The 18383-nt window shown below is 38.7% G+C and overlaps 1 protein-coding gene across 1 annotated transcript in view; it reads left to right on the forward strand.

The window, feature by feature from the left end:
- Window positions 1-18383, forward strand: part of LOC127185202 (sex comb on midleg-like protein 2) — a 104185-nt gene that overhangs the window by 23736 nt on the left and 62066 nt on the right. Inside the window, exon 6 of the mRNA XM_051141763.1 lies at window positions 4891-5134. Coding sequence (XP_050997720.1) covers window positions 4891-5134 — 244 coding nt within the window. The remainder of the gene's footprint in view (window positions 1-4890; window positions 5135-18383) is intronic.

Genomic DNA, 18383 nt, shown 5'->3' on the forward strand with positions numbered 1-18383 from the left:
TGGTGAATGATGTCTTTGATATGTTGTTGTATTCGCTTTGCGAGTATTTTGTTGAGTATTTTTGCATCAATATTCATAAGAGAAATTGGTCTGAAATTCTCTTTTTTTGTTGGGTCTTTCTGAGGTTTAGGTATCAATGTGACTGTGGCCTCATAGAAGGAATTTGGTAATATTCCGTCCAATTCTATCTTTCGGAATAGCTTTATTAGTATCGGTATTAGCTCCTCTTTGAAGGACTGGTAGAATTCTGCGCTGAAACCACCTGGCCCTGGGCTTTTTTTGGTTGGGAGACTATCAATGGTTGCTTCTATCTCTATAGGCGAAATAGGGCCATTTAATTTGTTTATCTGGTCTTGGTTCAATTTTGGCAAATGGAATCGGTAAAGAAAATTGTCCATTTCCCTTCAATTTTCAAATTTTGTTGCATAAATGGCTTTAAAGTAGGTTCTTATGATTCTTTGTATTTCTTTGGTGTCTATTGTTATGTCTCCCTTTTCATTTCTGATTTTGTAAATTTGGATAGTGTTTCTCTGTCTTTTAGTTAGATTGGCTAAGGGTTTGTCTATCTCGTTAATTTTCTCAAAGAACCAGCTCTTGGTTTTGTTGATTCTTTGCATTGTTCTCTTTGTTTCTAATTTATTGATTTCAGCTCTGAGTTTGATTATTTCTAGGCGTCTACTCCTCTTGGGTGTTTCTGCTTCTTTTTTTCTGAAGCTTGCAGATATGTTGTTAAGTTATTTATGTGGGATGATTCCATTTTCTTTTTAAAGGCACTCAATGCTATGAATTTTCCTCTTAGCACTGCTTTCAATGTGTCCCACAAATTTGGGTATGTTGTTCCATCATTTTCATTGAATTTCAGGAAGTCTTTTATTTCTTCCCTTATTTCTTCTGTGACCCATGTGTCATTAAGTAGTAAGTTGTTTAGTTTCCACGTGTTAGTATGCTTTTTGTTATTTCTGTTGTTGTTGAAGTCCAGACTTAGACCATGGCGATCTGATAAGATACAAGGTATTATTTCAATCTTCTTGTATCTGCTGAGGTTTGCTTCGTGACCAACTATGTGATAAATTTTAGAGAACGTTCCATGGGGTACTGAGAAAAAGGTATAATCCTTTGCATTTGGGTGGAAAGTTCTGTATATAACTGTTAGATCCATTTGATTCATGACATTGGTTAATGAGGTTATTTCCCGGCTTAGTTTTTGAATCAAAGACTTATCTTTGAGTGAAAGTGGGGTGTTGAAGTCTCCCACTATTAATGTGTGGGTATCAATGAGTGGGGCAAGCCTTGTTAATAACTCTTTTACAAATGTGGGAGCCCTTGTATTAGGATCATAGATATTCAAAATCATGATGTCTTCTTGGTTGACTTTACTTTGGACGAGTACGAAGTGTCCATCCTCATCCCTTTTGATTAATTTTGGTTGAAAGTCTATTTTATTAGATATTAGAATGGCTACCCCACCTTGTTTCTTGTGACTATTTGCTTGGAATATTTTTTCCCCAACCTTTTATTCGGTGGCAATGTCTATCCTTGTGGTTGAGATGTATTTCTTGAATGCAGAAGAATGTTGGGTCATGTTTATGCATCCCCTCCATTAGTCTGTGTCTTTTTATTGGAGAATTGAGACCATTGACGTTGAGAGATATTGATGACCAGTGATTGGTAAGTCCCTTCATTTTTGGTATTTGTAACAGTCAAGATTTTGTGAGGTTGTGATTTTGCAATGGTATAGTTACCTATTTCCTATGTAGTTTCGGTTGTAGTTGGACCGTTTGGGGTGGAGTTTTCCTTTTAGTAACTTCTGAAAAGCCAGATTTGTGGCTAGGTACTGTTTGAATTTGTTTTTGGCATAGATTTGCTTTTCTTCTCCATCAATGGTTATTGATAATTTCGCTGGATAAAGTAATCTTGCCTGGTATCTGTGTTTTCTTAGGGTTTGCAGAACCTCTGTCCAGGCCCTTCTGGCTTTCATGGTCTCTGCTGAGAAGTCAGGAGTAATTCTGATAGGTTTGCCTTCATATGTTACTCGGCCTTTTTCTCTTGCCGCTTTTAATATTTTTTCCTTGTTCTGTATATTTTGTGTTGTTATTATTATGTGGCGGGATGATTTTCTTTTCAGGTCTATTCTATTTGGTGTTCTGTAGGCCTCTTGTATGCTAGTATGCATCTCCTTCTTCAAATTGGGGATATTTTCTTCCATTATTCGATTAAAGATATTTTCTGGCCTGTGGAGTCGGTTGCCTTCTTCAATCCCTATTATTCTGAAGTTTCATGTTTTCATGGTGTCTTTTATTTCTTGAATCCTCTGTGTCAGGAACTTTTTAGATTTAGCATTTCCCTGGAATGTTGTTTCCAGTTCTGCAATTGTATCTTCAAGTCCTGATATTCGTTCTTCCATTTCTTGCAATCTGTTAGATAAGGCCACCTCTGAGATGTTTGCTTTCTTCTCTGATGCCTCTTGATCACGTTTTTCTTCTGTGTGTTCCTGTATCATAGCTTCCATTTTTATCTTCATGTCTTGGACTGTTTTAATGATTTCCTTCATCTAGTTATTTATATTTTTTCTGAAATTCTTCAAGTGCCTCTTTATATGACTCTTTTAACTCTTCAGCGCTCTTGTTTGCCTCCTCCTGCATTTGTTTACAAATTTTATTTGTTTCTTCCATTATGATCTTCTTTACTAAGGACTTGAGGTCATTTTCTTGCCTATCCATTGCTGTTAGGTTCTCCGGGTTATTTTCATTGGGAATGTTGGCATCCGGAGATGCCAAACTGTTTTGGTTTTTGTTAGCGTTCTTCGCTGTCCTCTTGTCATTTTGATGGTTCTGATGTTGGTAGGTATTTTGCGGTGACCTTCGCTGGTTGAGAGTGGTTAATTGATGCCTGATTATAGGTCAGGTGCTCTTGCCTGTGGGGATCAGGGTGTATTTCCATGGAACAGGTAGGTGATCCGGTTTCACTCCTGGTGATGTTCCTCTGCACCGTATGCTCCAGGCTGAGTCAGCCAAAGTAGATATCTGTTTGGACTTTACTGCTGTAATTCAGATCAGCAGTTTTGGGACCTAGAATAAGGTCCTCACAAGAACATTCTGGTTGTGTAGGTTGATCCCAGCTGCCTGTCCTTCCTGTGGCTTTGTAGTCAAGACCCCAGGTAGATCAGATCTTCTGGTGGTGTAGCTGTCTTTTAGCTCTGTCTCTATACCCTGTAGAGGTGTCCAACCTCTCCCAGAACTATATGCCTGGAGGGACCAAGGTCGTTCTTGGTCAGCAATTAGACACTGCAAGCAAGACCCATGTTTCGTCTCCTGATAACGTGAGAGTGCCTGCCTTGCTTGGGCCAGGAGCCCCAGCTAGGCTCTTTTGTTCGGGGAGTGCAGGGCCAGTGCCTTGCGGCTGGGCGGCTGGGACCAATAGGGTTGCAGAGCTCTGGGGGTCACTCGCGGAACCAGGTCTTCCCGCCAGGTCAGCAATCAGACACTGCAAACACGACCCACCCCATTCTCGTCTCCTGATAATGTGAAAGTACCTGCCTTGCTCGGGCCAGGAGCCCCAGCTAGGCGCTCTCATTCCGGGAGTGCAGGGCCAGTGCCTTGCAGCTGGGAGGCTAGGAACACTAGGGTTGCAGAGCTCTGGTGATCGCCCGCGGAACCAGATTTTCCCGCCGGGCTATGATGCTCCACTAATGCTCTAGGTCATCAATTAGACACTGCAAACACGACCCACCCAGGTCTCGTCTCCCGATAATGTGAGAGTGCCTGCCTTGCTCGGGCCAGGAGTCCCCGCTAGGCTCTTTCGTTCGGGGAGTGCAGGGCCAGTGCCTTGCGGCTGGGTAGGAACAATAGGGTTGCAGAGCTCTGGCGGAAGCCCACGGAACCAGGTCTTCCCGCAGGGCTATGATGCTAAGCTATCGCTCTAGGCAAGACCCATGTCTCCCGATAGGTCTGTGGAGGCAGTTCAAGCTGATTTCTCACTGCCACTGTTTGCAGGCTCAGTCCGCTGTGATCAGTGTTAGGTTGGGCCCCGGATGGCCAGCGAGCTGCAGTCCCACTTTAGCTGTCTTTGTTGGGTCCTGCTGCCTGTGTTTCCACTCGGCCTAGGCGGGTGACCTCCACAGTTTGGGGTGGTGTGGAAGGAGAAATCCTAGGGTAGATTCACCCTCTTCACTGAGACTCCTCTGGCTGGGGACTCCGGAAAATCCCCTCCCCAAACGGCGAGTCTGTGTTTTATATGCAGGCTGCAGTTTGCATGTGGATTCCGTTCCAGAGTTTGGGGAGTACATTTAGCACCTCTGGGATGTTGCTTGTCCCAGGGGGGTAGGCCCCCTGTTTGGTCTGCGGCCTTTGGGGCCCCACTCATATACAGTTCTCAAAGTCCGGCAATCTGTTGCTCTACTTATGTCCCTGGTCTCCTCGGAGTAGATCAGATACGTGGCTTATTGGTCGGCGCCATCTTGGAATCCCCCAGATATTTCTTTTTTATATTTATTTATTTATTTCTGTGTTTGCTTATTATGTACACAGTGGTTTGTTTGCATGTACAGGCACTAGATCTTATAGATGGTTGTGAGCCACCATGTGGTTGCTGGAAATTGAACTCAGGACCTTTGGAAAAGCAAACAGTGCTCTTAACCTCTGAGCCATCTCTCCAGTCTGAACATGTTTCTTGTATGAGTGGACTCATCAGGCTAGTTTTGTTTTCTACTAGACTCTTGGCTGTATAGGAAAAAAGTGAACTGTCTAAAGAATTGTTTGTGATTTTTAAGAATAACTTTCTTCCTTATAAATACCAAGCCCAAGTTTTGGTTACTAAGTGTTATAAAAGAACACACTAAAAAGATTGTTCTTGATATATCTTAACTGTGAAATTTTTTAAATGTTTTTGTAGGAACCACCACCGATCCCCCTAAATAAATTTAAAGTTGGGATGAAAATTGAAGCTGTTGATAGAAAAAATCCCTTTATGATCTGTCCTGCCACAATTGGAGCTGTCGAGGGAGATCAGATTCATGTTACTTTTGATGGATGGAATGGAAAATTTGATTATTGGTGTAAATATGACTCCCGGGACATCTTCCCAGTTGGATGGTGTCACCTCACAGGACATGTGTTGCAACCACCAGGAAAATATGGTAAGCTAATACCTAATTACATGTTCTATTATTTTATATCTGATTCTGGTGGCCTTTTTTTTAGTAGTGGTGATATTAGGACTTGAAGTCAAATTACAATGGCAGTAGACTGGTAATCATGTTCCTTAATTTAGGTACTAGAGATACAGGAAGATTCAAATTAGGATAATTAGAATTCTTGAGAGCTCCCCTGGAGTCTTATGTTCCAGTTCACACTAAGAATAAGGGCAGAGCATAAAGTCACATTTAGAATGTTAGAACTGTGTTGTTATAAACACTGGGTGGGTATAGGAGACAGCTATTTTAAAAATCACTTTTAAAATTACTATTCAATTAAAATGTATACATGAGTTCTGAGGATGTTGCTCAGTATACAGTGAGCATGCACAAGGCCCTGGATTCTATTCTCAACACCAAGAGCTTTTTAAAACCTTTGCACATGTTACTTCATCAGTCACATCCCAAGCATGATTTTAAAGATTGGACATAAGTATTAAAATATATTTTACATGGTTTTGTATACATTTTAAAGGTAAACTGATACTTTGATATTCTCAAGTAAAATCTGTGTGTGAAGAACATTTTTGACTCCATGGAAGCTGTCAAAGATTTCTGTTCAGTTATTATAGTATTCATCATTTAAACTGATGTTTCTAGATTTAAAACCATGATCATGTAGATACTTTTTTTCAGAGAAATGTCTCCAAAAAACCAAAGCTCCCTGGTAACTCATCCAAGGGCTTAAGCAAAACTAATGTAGTCTTATTTGAGGTAATCACTGCTAAGATTTACTGGGCTTGACTTTAATACAAAATTACTGATGGAATCAAATGTAAATATAATTAAAATTTACCTCACTAAATGTTACCTGTATCGTAAAACAGAAAGATTAAATAAGTAGGTAAGTTTTATAGCGGAGATTGGGAAGATGAAAGGGCTTATAGGTATGTTATTCTTGTAGCTGGATGCTATTGAAGTCTTCTGTGATTGAACACATCCTACAGTGTAGAGTAATACATACCAGGTCCTTGCTGCTATATCTAGCAAGGAGATAGCAATAGGTAAAAATTTTGGTAAATGTTTCTGTGATGCAGGTCTATATATGATACTAAGGTAGCCAAAGCATAATATCTGCCATCAGGAAATTTATCTTCCAGGGAAGATAAATGGACTATGGGATAGGCTTGTTAAAAATAGAAACTTAGAGCAAATATAGAAGTAGCTCAAAGTTTAGAAAAGTAGTGATTGAGCAAAGAAAAGCCTCAGAGAAAATTGAGAGAGGAAAAAGAATTTGCTATGTAGAAGGGAAATATAAGTAAGGTTTTTGTATCACAAGATGTAAATGCTGAATTTACTCTGAATGCTGATGTATTTTTCTTAAGACATGGTATGTTTAGAATGTGTGAATGAGAAAGTAACTACTTTCTACATTGAGGTAGCCCTGTGGTAGTGGTTCTGGTTATGTTTTTTGTTTGTTTAGTTAGTTGCCTGGTTGGTTGGGTTTTCTTTTCTTTTGTTCTTTAGTGGTGATAGAGATTACACCAAGGGCCTCTTTCATATGTATTTAGTCCACAATCCTGTATGTAATAACAAGAGTATACTTGTACATCACTATGTGCTTTAAGTAACTTTCAGTTACTCTGCATATTCTACTTTCTTCTTACTTTTCATAATATATTGTGACCCTGTAGATGATCCCTAACTTAGAATGACTAAATTTTTAAGTTTTGTCAGTACAATTCAATGAATGTTAATGAGAAGTCATACTTTACATAATATATTTTAATAATCTCCTAGTCTGGCAATGTGTGATAAAATATTCTTATGGTACTAGGAAGTGGCAGTTGTGAGCAAGGTAGAAAACAACTGCTGTTCCAGTGTGGTAGTGTACTTCCTTCTTTTGGATATTGTGTTTATGCTTTCAGAACTGCTTATGTTTGCAAAATGCCTATCTTTGTCTCATATCCATATACTTTCTGATTTTTACTTTGAATAGTTTTCAATAAATGATATAAGATTTTATCTTGTAATAGTGTAGTGGTTCAGAAGGAAAGACTCTCTGTTTTAAGAAAATCTACAGAAAATAGCCAAATGATTAATTGCCAAAAATTTGTAGTGTTCTAGTCCAACATTAGTTAGTGGTTGTTTTAAATTAAAGCATCCTTTTGAAGAAATACACTATTTTTTGATTATAGGAAACTCTTCTATATGTAAATCTTCACTTATGTGGAAACACTTTTGAAAAATTTTTAAACTTTTATTTATTATCTGATAATTTTTATACATTTCTATTATGTTCATATTCTTTCCCCTCCCCTAACACTTCCCAGATTGTCCTCCACCTCTCCATGCTCTGCTCTTAATGTTCATATTCTCTTTTAAACAAACATGAAAAACATTTAAAAGTGGGAGTCTGATTTGTGTTAGCTATTTTTGAATGTGTAGCCTGCCTTTGAGTGTCATCTAATCAGTGTCACTCCACTGAAGAAAATGGATTTTTTCCTTTTTGCAACAGCTATCAATTCTTGGATAGGGCTGCGATCTGAACTCATGTCCTCTCCTCCATGCTGGGATTTTGTCAGACTAGAGGTTGTATAAGACATCTGCATTCATCTGTGAATTCCTTTGTGCATCTGCTCTGTTGTGTTTCCAAAATGTGTTTGGTTGAAGTCCTTTTCCAGCTCTAGTTTGACTGTTTCTGCCTGTTCTTCCACGTAGATCCCTGATCCATGAGGGGAGCAATACAACACAGTCATCCCATTTAGGGTTGAGCACTGCAGTCTCTTGCTCAGTGAATCTTGTCCACCTGTGGGTCACTGTCTTAGTTACCACTGACTATAAGGAGATTCTGTGATGATGCTTGAGCGATGCTCTGATCAATGAGTATAGCAATCTGTCATAGGAGTCATTTTATTTCTATGTTCATTCAGCAGAATCACACTAGTAAGATTTCCCCTAAGGCTTTGGACTTATCCAGTCTTAGATTCTTGACCTGATTAACAGTGTGAAGTATGGAATCCGTCTAATGGAGTGGGCATTAAATCAAGTCAAAGAGTGCTTTGCTACTCCCATAATATTTGTCGTATTTTTGTACCATAATATTTTGCAGAAAGGTTGATTTTTTACATCACACTGTTAGTAAATGTGTCAGATTGATGATTTAGTTGCTCCTCTAGTAGTGTGTGTAGCTCCATTTGGCACTACAAAACATAGCCAGTAAGAGTGAAGCTTCCACTTCAGAACTAGCTAGGTGTTTTCCATGTTCCGTGGCATAGCTTTGTGGTGCATTCCACAAATTAAAATTACCTTGAGATTTCATTGTCAATTTTTAGTGGGCAGTAGCATTACCAGTGGCCTGTAGTTTTGAGGGAGGAGTCTGTGGAACACGTTTGACCGTTTTTTTTGAGACAGGGTCCAGGCTGTCCTGGACTGGCTTTCTTGGTCATGCTATCCTCAAACTAACAGATATCCACTGGCCTGTGCCTCCCTGAGTGCTAGGTTACAGGCATGTGCTACTGCACCCAGTTTTACAACTAGTTTTTATTAGGTAACAGTTGATGCTTATTTGGAGAGGGCAAGAGTCCCTTTATTACATGGTCACTCTGGTGTAACTTTAATGATTACCTATTTCAGTAGGCTTCCATATGTCTCTTCTAAAGGCTTTCTTTGTGTGGCATCCCTCTCCACAATTCCACCTCTATTCTTCAATCCAATCCCCTACCCAATTTTAGAACATGTAATTTTTTTTTGTAGTTCTATATGTTCCATCTTTATAAGTATGCCTATGGGCATTAAGTTTGTTGCAGGTTCTTTTCCTTATTCATAGATGGACTATGAAACTTGTGATGCTCCCTAAAAGAGATGATGTGTGACACTAAAAGTCCTTGTCTGTCCTGCCACACTCATAGTCTTCATTCACAACTATATCACCTCCTCATTTCTGCCTGGGTCCAGTGGCCACTTGGCTTTTTAATTTTACTTACTGATTTTCTTTGCCTAGATCTTTTATTCAGTTGTATTTTCTATGTAAGTTACAGAGCTTCTCATTCTATCAACAAACAGACTTTCTGAATTGATTTTTCTGTTAATTTGAATCAAACTGGAGGTCATTAATCATCCCTAAAACTAGACTTTTGAGTTCTTTATCCTGTATTTTTGCCACTTTTTATTTTGGGACTTGGTTTTTGAGTTATAAGCTAAGAAATACTTTAAATTTATGGTATCTATGTCTCCATGTGTATCTTTTTGTACACACATGCAGGTGAACCCAGAGAACAGAAGAAAGTGTTAACTATTTATGGAGCTGGAATTACAGATAGTTGTGCTTCGCTCGGTGTAGCTAGAAAGGAAGCAACAAGTATTATAATCTTCTGAACCACTGCCTCAGGCAGGAGCATGATTTTAAGATGGTATAATGGAAATAATTCAAGTCATTGTGAAAGACAGCTTTATTGTACGTTCATATAAAGTAGGGTGCTGAATGTTTCCTGAATAGAGAAGAGAAAGATAGAGTAAGAAATTTAACCATTAAAAAACACTGAAGGAAACCACTTACAAGTCAATTATAACAGCAATTTTCTGTTGTGGTTACCATGATGTTACAGAGAGTGGACCATATCCATCTCATGTAGCTATATGATAAAGTTGCCTGTTATGTTCTTTGATCTGTTTTGTTAAAAGCAATCAAAGAGGAACGTATGAAAGAGGCCTGTGTAACCATCAGAATGCTTACTGTCTAGTTCTCTGCAATATGGGATTGATACTACTTATTCTGTTGCTTCTGACTGTAAGAGTTGACAAACATCTTAGAGGTGAGAGCTGACTCATGCTGAGAAGTGAGGAAGGAAGGGTACTTCATTTAGAGGTATTGATGAAGATGGACAGTTGAGTGCATGTTGCATCAGGAGTAGAATAAAGCCAGAAGAAACGTTATGGATTAGATGAAAATGGAAGGAGCTGTGGCTAAACTTGTTATGAGTGTGTTTAATGTGATCAGTTGATCTGAAACTAGACATAGCAAGTAAGGAAATTGAAATTGGACAAGGACACTTTTGTCTTGGAGATAGAAGAATTCCAGAAATTGTCAAGAATATCCATATCAAGGTGTCAGCTGAAGCCTTTAGTGAAGAGGCAGCAGTGGTGTAGTCCTGGTCAAAATCTTGTAAATGGTGACAGGGGGACAATGAAAGAAAAAAGAAAGAAATGGGAGAAACATTACTAGAGACCTTTAAATTGGGATTTTTGAAAGTGGAGGGTAAGGTTGTGGTTAAGAATGAAATATAAAGGTGAGTGTGTGGCTGCACACCTGTTATCCCAGGACGCCTGCAGTCAGAGGCAGGCAGATCCTGTGTGTTGGAGTCCAGCATGGTGTACAAAGTGTGTCCAGGACAGCTACACAGAGAAAACCTGCCTTGAAAAAGAATGAAATATGAAGAGTCTGGTGTACACAGGTGAAGTTATTTGCTAATGAGGTGTAGAGTTTTGGCAGCAGTCAGATGATCTTATATTTGCCCTGGTAGCTTAGTATAGATTGCATCCTTTTTGGTGAGTTGCAAAGGACATGACATACTTGCTGTCACTTGCCCCGTTTATGAATACCTTTGAACACAAAGTAATATTATAAAGTATTCTAAGTTATCAAATAAAACTCTCAAAATGCAAGTAGTCTTTCAAAAAAGGTCTGTTAGGGTATGTGCATGTATATGGTTGTTTGTTTCTCATCTCCCTATAAGTAATTTTTATTTAGAATTGATAATTTTTATATATAAAAACATTTTTATCTGATAACAAAATTGTGAAGAAGTAGATACTGGAATGTACCTTTTCCAACTGTGAACACTGCCGCAAATGGCATGACAGGTCTTCTTCACACAAAGCATTGAACTTGTCTAAATGGGTTAGTAGGCAACTGAAAGCTGTGTATCCTGTGAACATGATGGTAGCCATTTCATGACAGCGTAAGAAAGTATATTTAATTATAAGAGGTTTCATTTGATGTCCATATCTGAGCATAAAATGTTTTAGTTTTAAATGTACACCATTTTAATTTTTTACTTTCATTTTATACCTCAACAAAGCTGGGAGAAATCCGAGAGGCAGAGGATTGACCACACCTGACCAAGGTGAAGCCAGACCGGGGAGAAGTGTTGAAACAGCCCTAGGTGATTGTTTTTCTGTGTTGACTAGCAAGATAATTTCTCTGTGTTCAAATCAATTATAACAGCAACTTTCTCTTGTGATTACCATTATGGTACAGAGAGTGGACCACATCTATCCAATGTAGCCATATGTTAAAGTTGACTGTTATGTTTTTTGATCTGTTCTGTTAAGAACATGTGAAAGAGGCTTGTGTAACCATCAGAATGCTTACTGTCTAGCTCTCTGCAATATGGGATTCATACTATTTATTCTGTTGCTTCTGACTGTAGAGAGTTGACAAACATCTAAGAGGTGAGAGCTGACTCATGCTGAGAAGTGAGGAAGGAAGGGTACTTCATTTAGACGTATTGATGAAGATGGACAGTTGGGTGCATGTTGCATCAGGAGTAGACTAAAGCCAGAAGAAACCTTATGGATTAGATGAAAATGGAGGGAGCTGTGGCTAAACTTGTTATGAGTGTGTTTAATGTGATCAGTTGATCTGAAACTAGACATAGCAAGTAAGGAAATTGAAATTGGACAAGGACACTTTTGTCTTGGAGATAGAAGAATTCCAGAAATTGTCAAGAATATCCATATCAAGGTGTCAGCTGAAGCCTTTAGTGAAGAGGCAGCAGTGGTGTAGTCCTGGTCAAAATCTTGTAAATGGTGACAGGAGGACAATGAAAGAAAAAAGAAAGAAATGGGAGAAACATTACTAGAGACCTTTAAATTGGGATTTTTGAAAGTGGAGGGTAAGTTTGTGGTTAAGAATGAAATATGAAGGTGAGTGTGTGGCCGCACACCTGTTATCCCAGGACGCCTGCAGTCAGAGGCAGGCAGATCCTGTGTGTTGGAGTCCAGCATGGTGTACAAAGTGTGTCCAGGACAGCTACACAGAGAAAACCTGCCTTGAAAAAGAATGAAATATGAAGACTCTGGTGTACACAGGTGAAGTTATTTGCTAATGAGGTGTAGAGTTTTGGCAGCAGTCAAATGATCTTATATTTGCCCTGGTAGCTTAGTATAGATTGCATCCTGCTTGCTGAGTTGCAAAGAATATGACATATTTGTTGTCACTTGGCCCATTTATGAATACCTTTGAGCACAAAGTAATATTATAATGTATTTTACGTTATCAAATAAAACTCTCAAGTGCGAGTAGTCTTTCAACACAGGTCTGTTCGGGTATGTGCATGTACATGGTTGTTTGTTTTTCATCTCCTTATAAGTAGTTTTTATTTAGAATTGGTACTTTTTACTATGGAAAGTCATTTTTATCTGATAACAAAATTGGGAAGGGGCTGATACTGGAATGTGTCTTTTAAAACTGTGAACACTGACACAAATGGCATGACAGGTCTTCTTCACACAAAGCATTGAACTTGTCTAAATGGGTTAGTAGGCAACTGAAAGCTGTGTATCCTGTGAACATGATGGTAGCCTTTTCATGACAACGTAAGAAAGTGTATTTGATTATAAGAGGTTTAATTTGACGTCCATATCTGAGCATAAAATGTTTTAGTTTTAAATGTACACCATTTTAATTTTTTATTTTCATTTTATTCCTCAACAAAGCTGGGAGAAATCTTAGGGGCAGAGGATTGCCCAAACCTGGCCAAGATGAAGCCAGACCGGGGAGAAGTGTTGAACCAGCTCCAGGTGATTATTTTTCTGTGTTGACTAGCAAGATAATTTCTCTGTGTTCAAATCAATTATAACAGCAACTTTCTCTTGTGATTACCATGATGTTACAGAGAGTGGACCATATCCATCCCATGTAGCTATATGTATGATAAAGGTGGCTGTTATGATCTTTCATCGGTTTTGTTAAAAGGCAATCAAAGAAGAATGTATGAAATAGGCCTTGTAACCATCAGAATGCTTACTGTCTAGTTCTCTGCAATATGGGATTGATACTGTTGATTCTGTTGCTTCTGACTGTAGAGAGTTGACAAATGTCTTAGAGGTGAGAGCTGACTCATGCTGAGAAGTGAGGAAGGAAGGGTACTTCATTTAGAGGTATTGATGAAGATGGACAGTTGGGTGCATGTTGCATCAGGAGTAGACTAAAGCCAGAAGAAACTTTATGGATTAGATGAAAATGGAGGGAGCTGTGGCTAAACTTGTTATGAGTGTGTTCAATGTGATCAGTTGATCTGAAACTAGACATAGCAAGTAAGGAAACTGAAATTGGACAAGGACACTTTTGTCTTGGAGATAGAAGAATTCCAGAAATTGTCAAGAATATCCATATCAAGGTGTCAGCTGGAGCCTTTAGTGAAGAGGCAGCAGTGGTGTAGTCCTGGTCAAAATCTTGTAAATGGTGACAGGGGGACTATGAAAGAAAAAAGAAAGAAATGGGAGAAATATTACTAGAGACCTTTAAATTGGGATTTTTGAAAGTGGAGGGTAAGGTTGTGGTTAAGAATGAAATATGAAGGTGAGTGTGTGGCCGCACACCTGTTATCCCAGGACGCCTGCAGTCAGAGGCAGGCAGATCCTGTGTGTTGGAGGCCTGCATGGTGTACAAAGTGTGTCCAGGACAGCTACACAGAGAAAACCTGCCTTGAAAAAGAATGAAATATGAAGAGTCTGGTGTACACAGGTGAAGTTATTTGCTAATGAGGTGTAGAGTTTTGGCAGCAGTCAGATGATCTTATATTTGCCCTGGTAGGTTAGTATAGATTGCATCCTGCTTGGTGAGTTGCAAAGGATATGACATATTTGCTGTCACTTGCCCCGTTTATGAATACCTGTGAGCACAAAGTATAATTATAAAGTATTTTAAGTTATGAATAAAACTCTCAACTGAGAGTAGTCTTTCAACACAGGTCTGTTAGGGTATGTGCATGTACATGGTTGTTTGTTACTTATCTCTTCCTATAAGTAACTTTTATTTAGAATTGATACTTTTTACTATATAAAATCATTTTTTTCCGATAAAAAAAATTGTGAAGGGGTTGATACTGGAATGTGTCTTTTAAAACTGTGAACATCGACACAAATGGCATGACAGGTCTTCTTCACACAAAGCATTGAACTTGTCTAAATGGGTTAGTAGGCAACTGAAAGCTGTGTATCCTGTGAGCATGATGGTAGCCATTTCATGACAGCGTAAGAAAGTATATTTAATTATAAGAGGTTTCATTTGATGTCCATATCTGAGCATGAAATATTTTAGTTTTAAATGTACACCATTTTAATTTTTTACTTTCATTTTATACCTCAACAAAGCTAGGAGAAATCCGAGAGGCAGAGGATTGACCAAACCTGGCCAAGGTGAAGCCAGACCGGGGAGAAGTGTTGAAACAGCCCTAGGTGATTGTTTTTCTGTGTTGACTAGCAAGATAATTTCTCTGTGTTGAAATCAATTATAACAGCAACTTTCTCTTGTGATTACCATGATGGTACAGAGAGTGGACCACATCTATCCAATGTAGCCATATGTTAAAGTTGACTGTTATGTTTTTTGATCTGTTTTGTTAAGAACATGTGAAAGAGGCCTGTGTAACCATCAGAATGCTTACTGTCTAGCTCTCTGCAATATGGGATTGATACTATGTATTCTGTTGCTTCTGACTGTAGAGAGTTGACAAACGTCTTAGAGGAGAGAGCTGACTCATGCTCTGAAGTGAGGAAGGAAGGGTACTTCATTTAGAGGTATTGATGAAGATGGACAGTTGGGTGCATGTTGCATCAGGAGTAGACTAAAGCCAGAAGAAACCTTTTGGATTAGATGAAAATGGAGGGAGCTGTGGCTAAACTTGTTATGAGTGTGTTCAATGTGATCAGTTGATCTGAAACTAGACATAGCAAGTAAGGAAATTGAAATTGGACAAGGACACTTTTGTCTTGGAGATAGAAGAATTCCAGAAATTGTCAAGAATATCCATATCAAGGTGTCAGCTGGAGCCTTTAGTGAAGAGGCAGCAGTGGTGTAGTCCTGGTCAAAATCTTGTAAATGGTGACAGGGGGACAATGAAAGAAAAAAGAAAGAAATGGGAGAAACATTACTAGAGACCTTTAAATTGGGATTTTTGAAAGTGGAGGGTAAGGTTGTGGTTAAGAATGAAATATGAAGGTGAGTGTGTGGCCGCACACCTGTTATCCCAGGACGCCTGCAGTCAGAGGCAGGCAGATCCTGTGTGTTGGAGTCCAGCATGGTGTACAAAGTGTGTCCAGGACAGCTACACAGAGAAAACCTGCCTTGAAAAAGAATGAAATATGAAGAGTCTGGTGTACACAGGTGAAGTTATTTGCTAATGAGGTGTAGAGTTTTGGCAGCAGTCAGATGATCTTATATTTGCCCTGGTAGCTTAGTATAGATTGCATCCTTTTTGGTGAGTTGCAAAGGACATGATATACTTGCTGTCACTTGCCACGTTTATGAATACCTTTGAACACAAAGTAATATTATAAAGTATTTTAAGTTATCAAATAAAACTCTCAAAATGCAAGTAGTCTTTCAAAAAAGGTCTGTTAGGGTATGTGCATGTATGTGGTTGTTTGTTTCTCATCTCCCTATAAGTAATTTTTATTTAGAATTGATACTTTTTACTATATAAAAACATTTTTATCTGATAACAAAATTGTGAAGAAGTAGATACTGGAATGTACCTTTTCCAACTGTGAACACTGACACAAATGGCATGACAGGTCTTCTTCACACAAAGCATTGAACTTTTCTAAATGGGTTAGTAGGCAACTGAAAGCTGTGTATCCTGTGAACATGATGGTAGCCATTTCATGACAGCGTAAGAAAGTATATTTAATTATAAGAGGTTTCATTTGATGTCCATATCTGAGCATAAAATGTTTTAGTTTTAAATGTACACCATTTTAATTTTTTACTTTTCATTTTATACCTCAACAAAGCTGGGAGAAATCCGAGAGGCAGAGGATTGACCAAACCTGGCCAAGGTGAAGCCAGACCGGGGAGAAGTGTTGAAACAGCCCTAGGTGATTGTTTTTCTGTGTTGACTAGCAAGATAATTTCTCTGTGTTGAAATCAATTATAACAGCAACTTTCTCTTGTGATTACCATGATGGTACAGAGAGTGGACCACATCTATCCAATGTAGCCATATGTTAAAGTTGACTGTTATGTTTTTTGATCTGTTTTGTTAAGAACATGTGAAAGAGGCTTGTGTAACCATCAGAATGCTTACTGTCTAGCTCTCTGCAATATGGGATTCATACTATTTATTCTGTTGCTTCTGACTGTAGAGAGTTGACAAACGTCTTAGAGGTGAGAGCTGACTCATGCTGAGAAGTGAGGAAGGAAGGGTACTTCATTTAGAGGTATTGATGAAGATGGACCGTTGGGTGCATGTTGCATCAGGAGTAGACTAAAGCCAGAAGAAACCTTATGGATTAGATGAAAATGGAGGGAGCTGTGGCTAAACTTCTTATGAGTGTGTTTAATGTGATCAGTTGATCTGAAACTAGACATAGCAAGTAAGGAAATTGAAATTGGACAAGGACACTTTTGTCTTGGAGATAGAAGAATTCCAGAAATTGTCAAGAATATCCATATCAAGGTGTCAGCTGAAGCCTTTAGTGAAGAGGCAGCAGTGGTGTAGTCCTGGTCAAAATCTTGTAAATGGTGACAGGGAGACAATGAAAGAAAAAAGAAAGATATGGGAGAAACATTACTAGAGACCTTTAAATTGGGATTTTTGAAAGTGGAGGGTAAGGTTGTGGTTAAGAATGAAATATGAAGGTGAGTGTGTGGCTGCACACCTGTTATCCCAGGACGCCTGCAGTAAGAGGCAGGCAGATCATGTGTGTTGGAGGCCAGCATGGTGTACAAAGTGTGTCCAGGACAGCTATACAGAGAAAACCTGCCTTGAAAAAGAATGAAATATGAAGTGTCTGGTGTACACAGGTGAAGTTATTTGCTAATGAGGTGTAGAGTTTTGGCAGCAGTCAGATGATCTTATATTTGCCCTGGTAGCTTAGTATAGATTGCATCCTGCTTGCTGAGTTGCAAAGAATATGACATATTTGTTGTCACTTGGCCCATTTATGAATACCTTTGAGCACAAAGTAATATTATAATGTATTTTAAGTTATCAAATAAAACTCTCAAGTGCGAGTAGTCTTTCAACACAGGTCTGTTCGGGTATGTGCATGTACATGGTTTTTTGTTTCTCATCTCCTTATAAGTATTTTTTATTTAGAATTGGTACTTTTTACTGTGGAAAGTCATTTTTATCTGATAACAAAATTGGGAAGGGGTTGATACTGGAATGTGTCTTTTAAAACTGTGAACACTGACACAAATGGCATGACAGGTCTTCTTCACACAAAGCATTGAACTTGTCTAAATGGGTTAGTAGGCAACTGAAAGCTGTGTATCCTGTGAACATCATGGTAGCCTTTTCATGACAGCGTAAGAAAGTGTATTTCATTATAAGAGGTTTAATTTGACGTCCATATCTGAGCATAAAATGTTTTAGTTTTAAATGTACACCATTTTAATTTTTTATTTTCATTTTATTCCTCAACAAAGCTGGGAGAAATCTTAGGGGCAGAGGATTGCCCAAACCTGGCCAAGATGAAGCCAGACCGGGGAGAAGTGTTGAACCAGCTCCAGGTGATTATTTTTCTGTGTTGACTAGCAAGATAATTTCTCTGTGTTCAAATCAATTATAACAGCAACTTTCTCTTGTGATTACCATTATGGTACAGAGAGTGGACCATACCATTCCATGTAGCTATATGTATGATAAAGGTGGCTGTTATGATCTTTCATCGGTTTTGTTAAAAGGCAATCAAAGAAGAACGTATGAAATAGGCCTTGCAACCATCAGAATGCTTACTGTCTAGTTCTCTGCAGTACGGGATTGATACTATTTATTCTGTTGCTTCTGACTGTAGAGAGTTGACAAACGTCTTAGAGGTGAGAGCTGACTCATGCTCAGAAGTGAGGAAGGAAGGGTACTTCATTTAGAGGTATTGATGAAGATGGACAGTTGGGTGCATGTTGCATCAGGAGTAGACTAAAGCCAGAAGAAACCTTATGGATTAGATGAAAATGGAGGGAGCTGTGGCTAAACTTGTTATGAGTGTGTTCAATGTGATCAGTTGATCTGAAACTAGACAT

The sequence above is a fragment of the Acomys russatus genome, chromosome X (genome assembly GCF_903995435.1).
Source record: "Acomys russatus chromosome X, mAcoRus1.1, whole genome shotgun sequence".
NCBI lineage: Eukaryota > Metazoa > Chordata > Mammalia > Rodentia > Muridae > Acomys > Acomys russatus.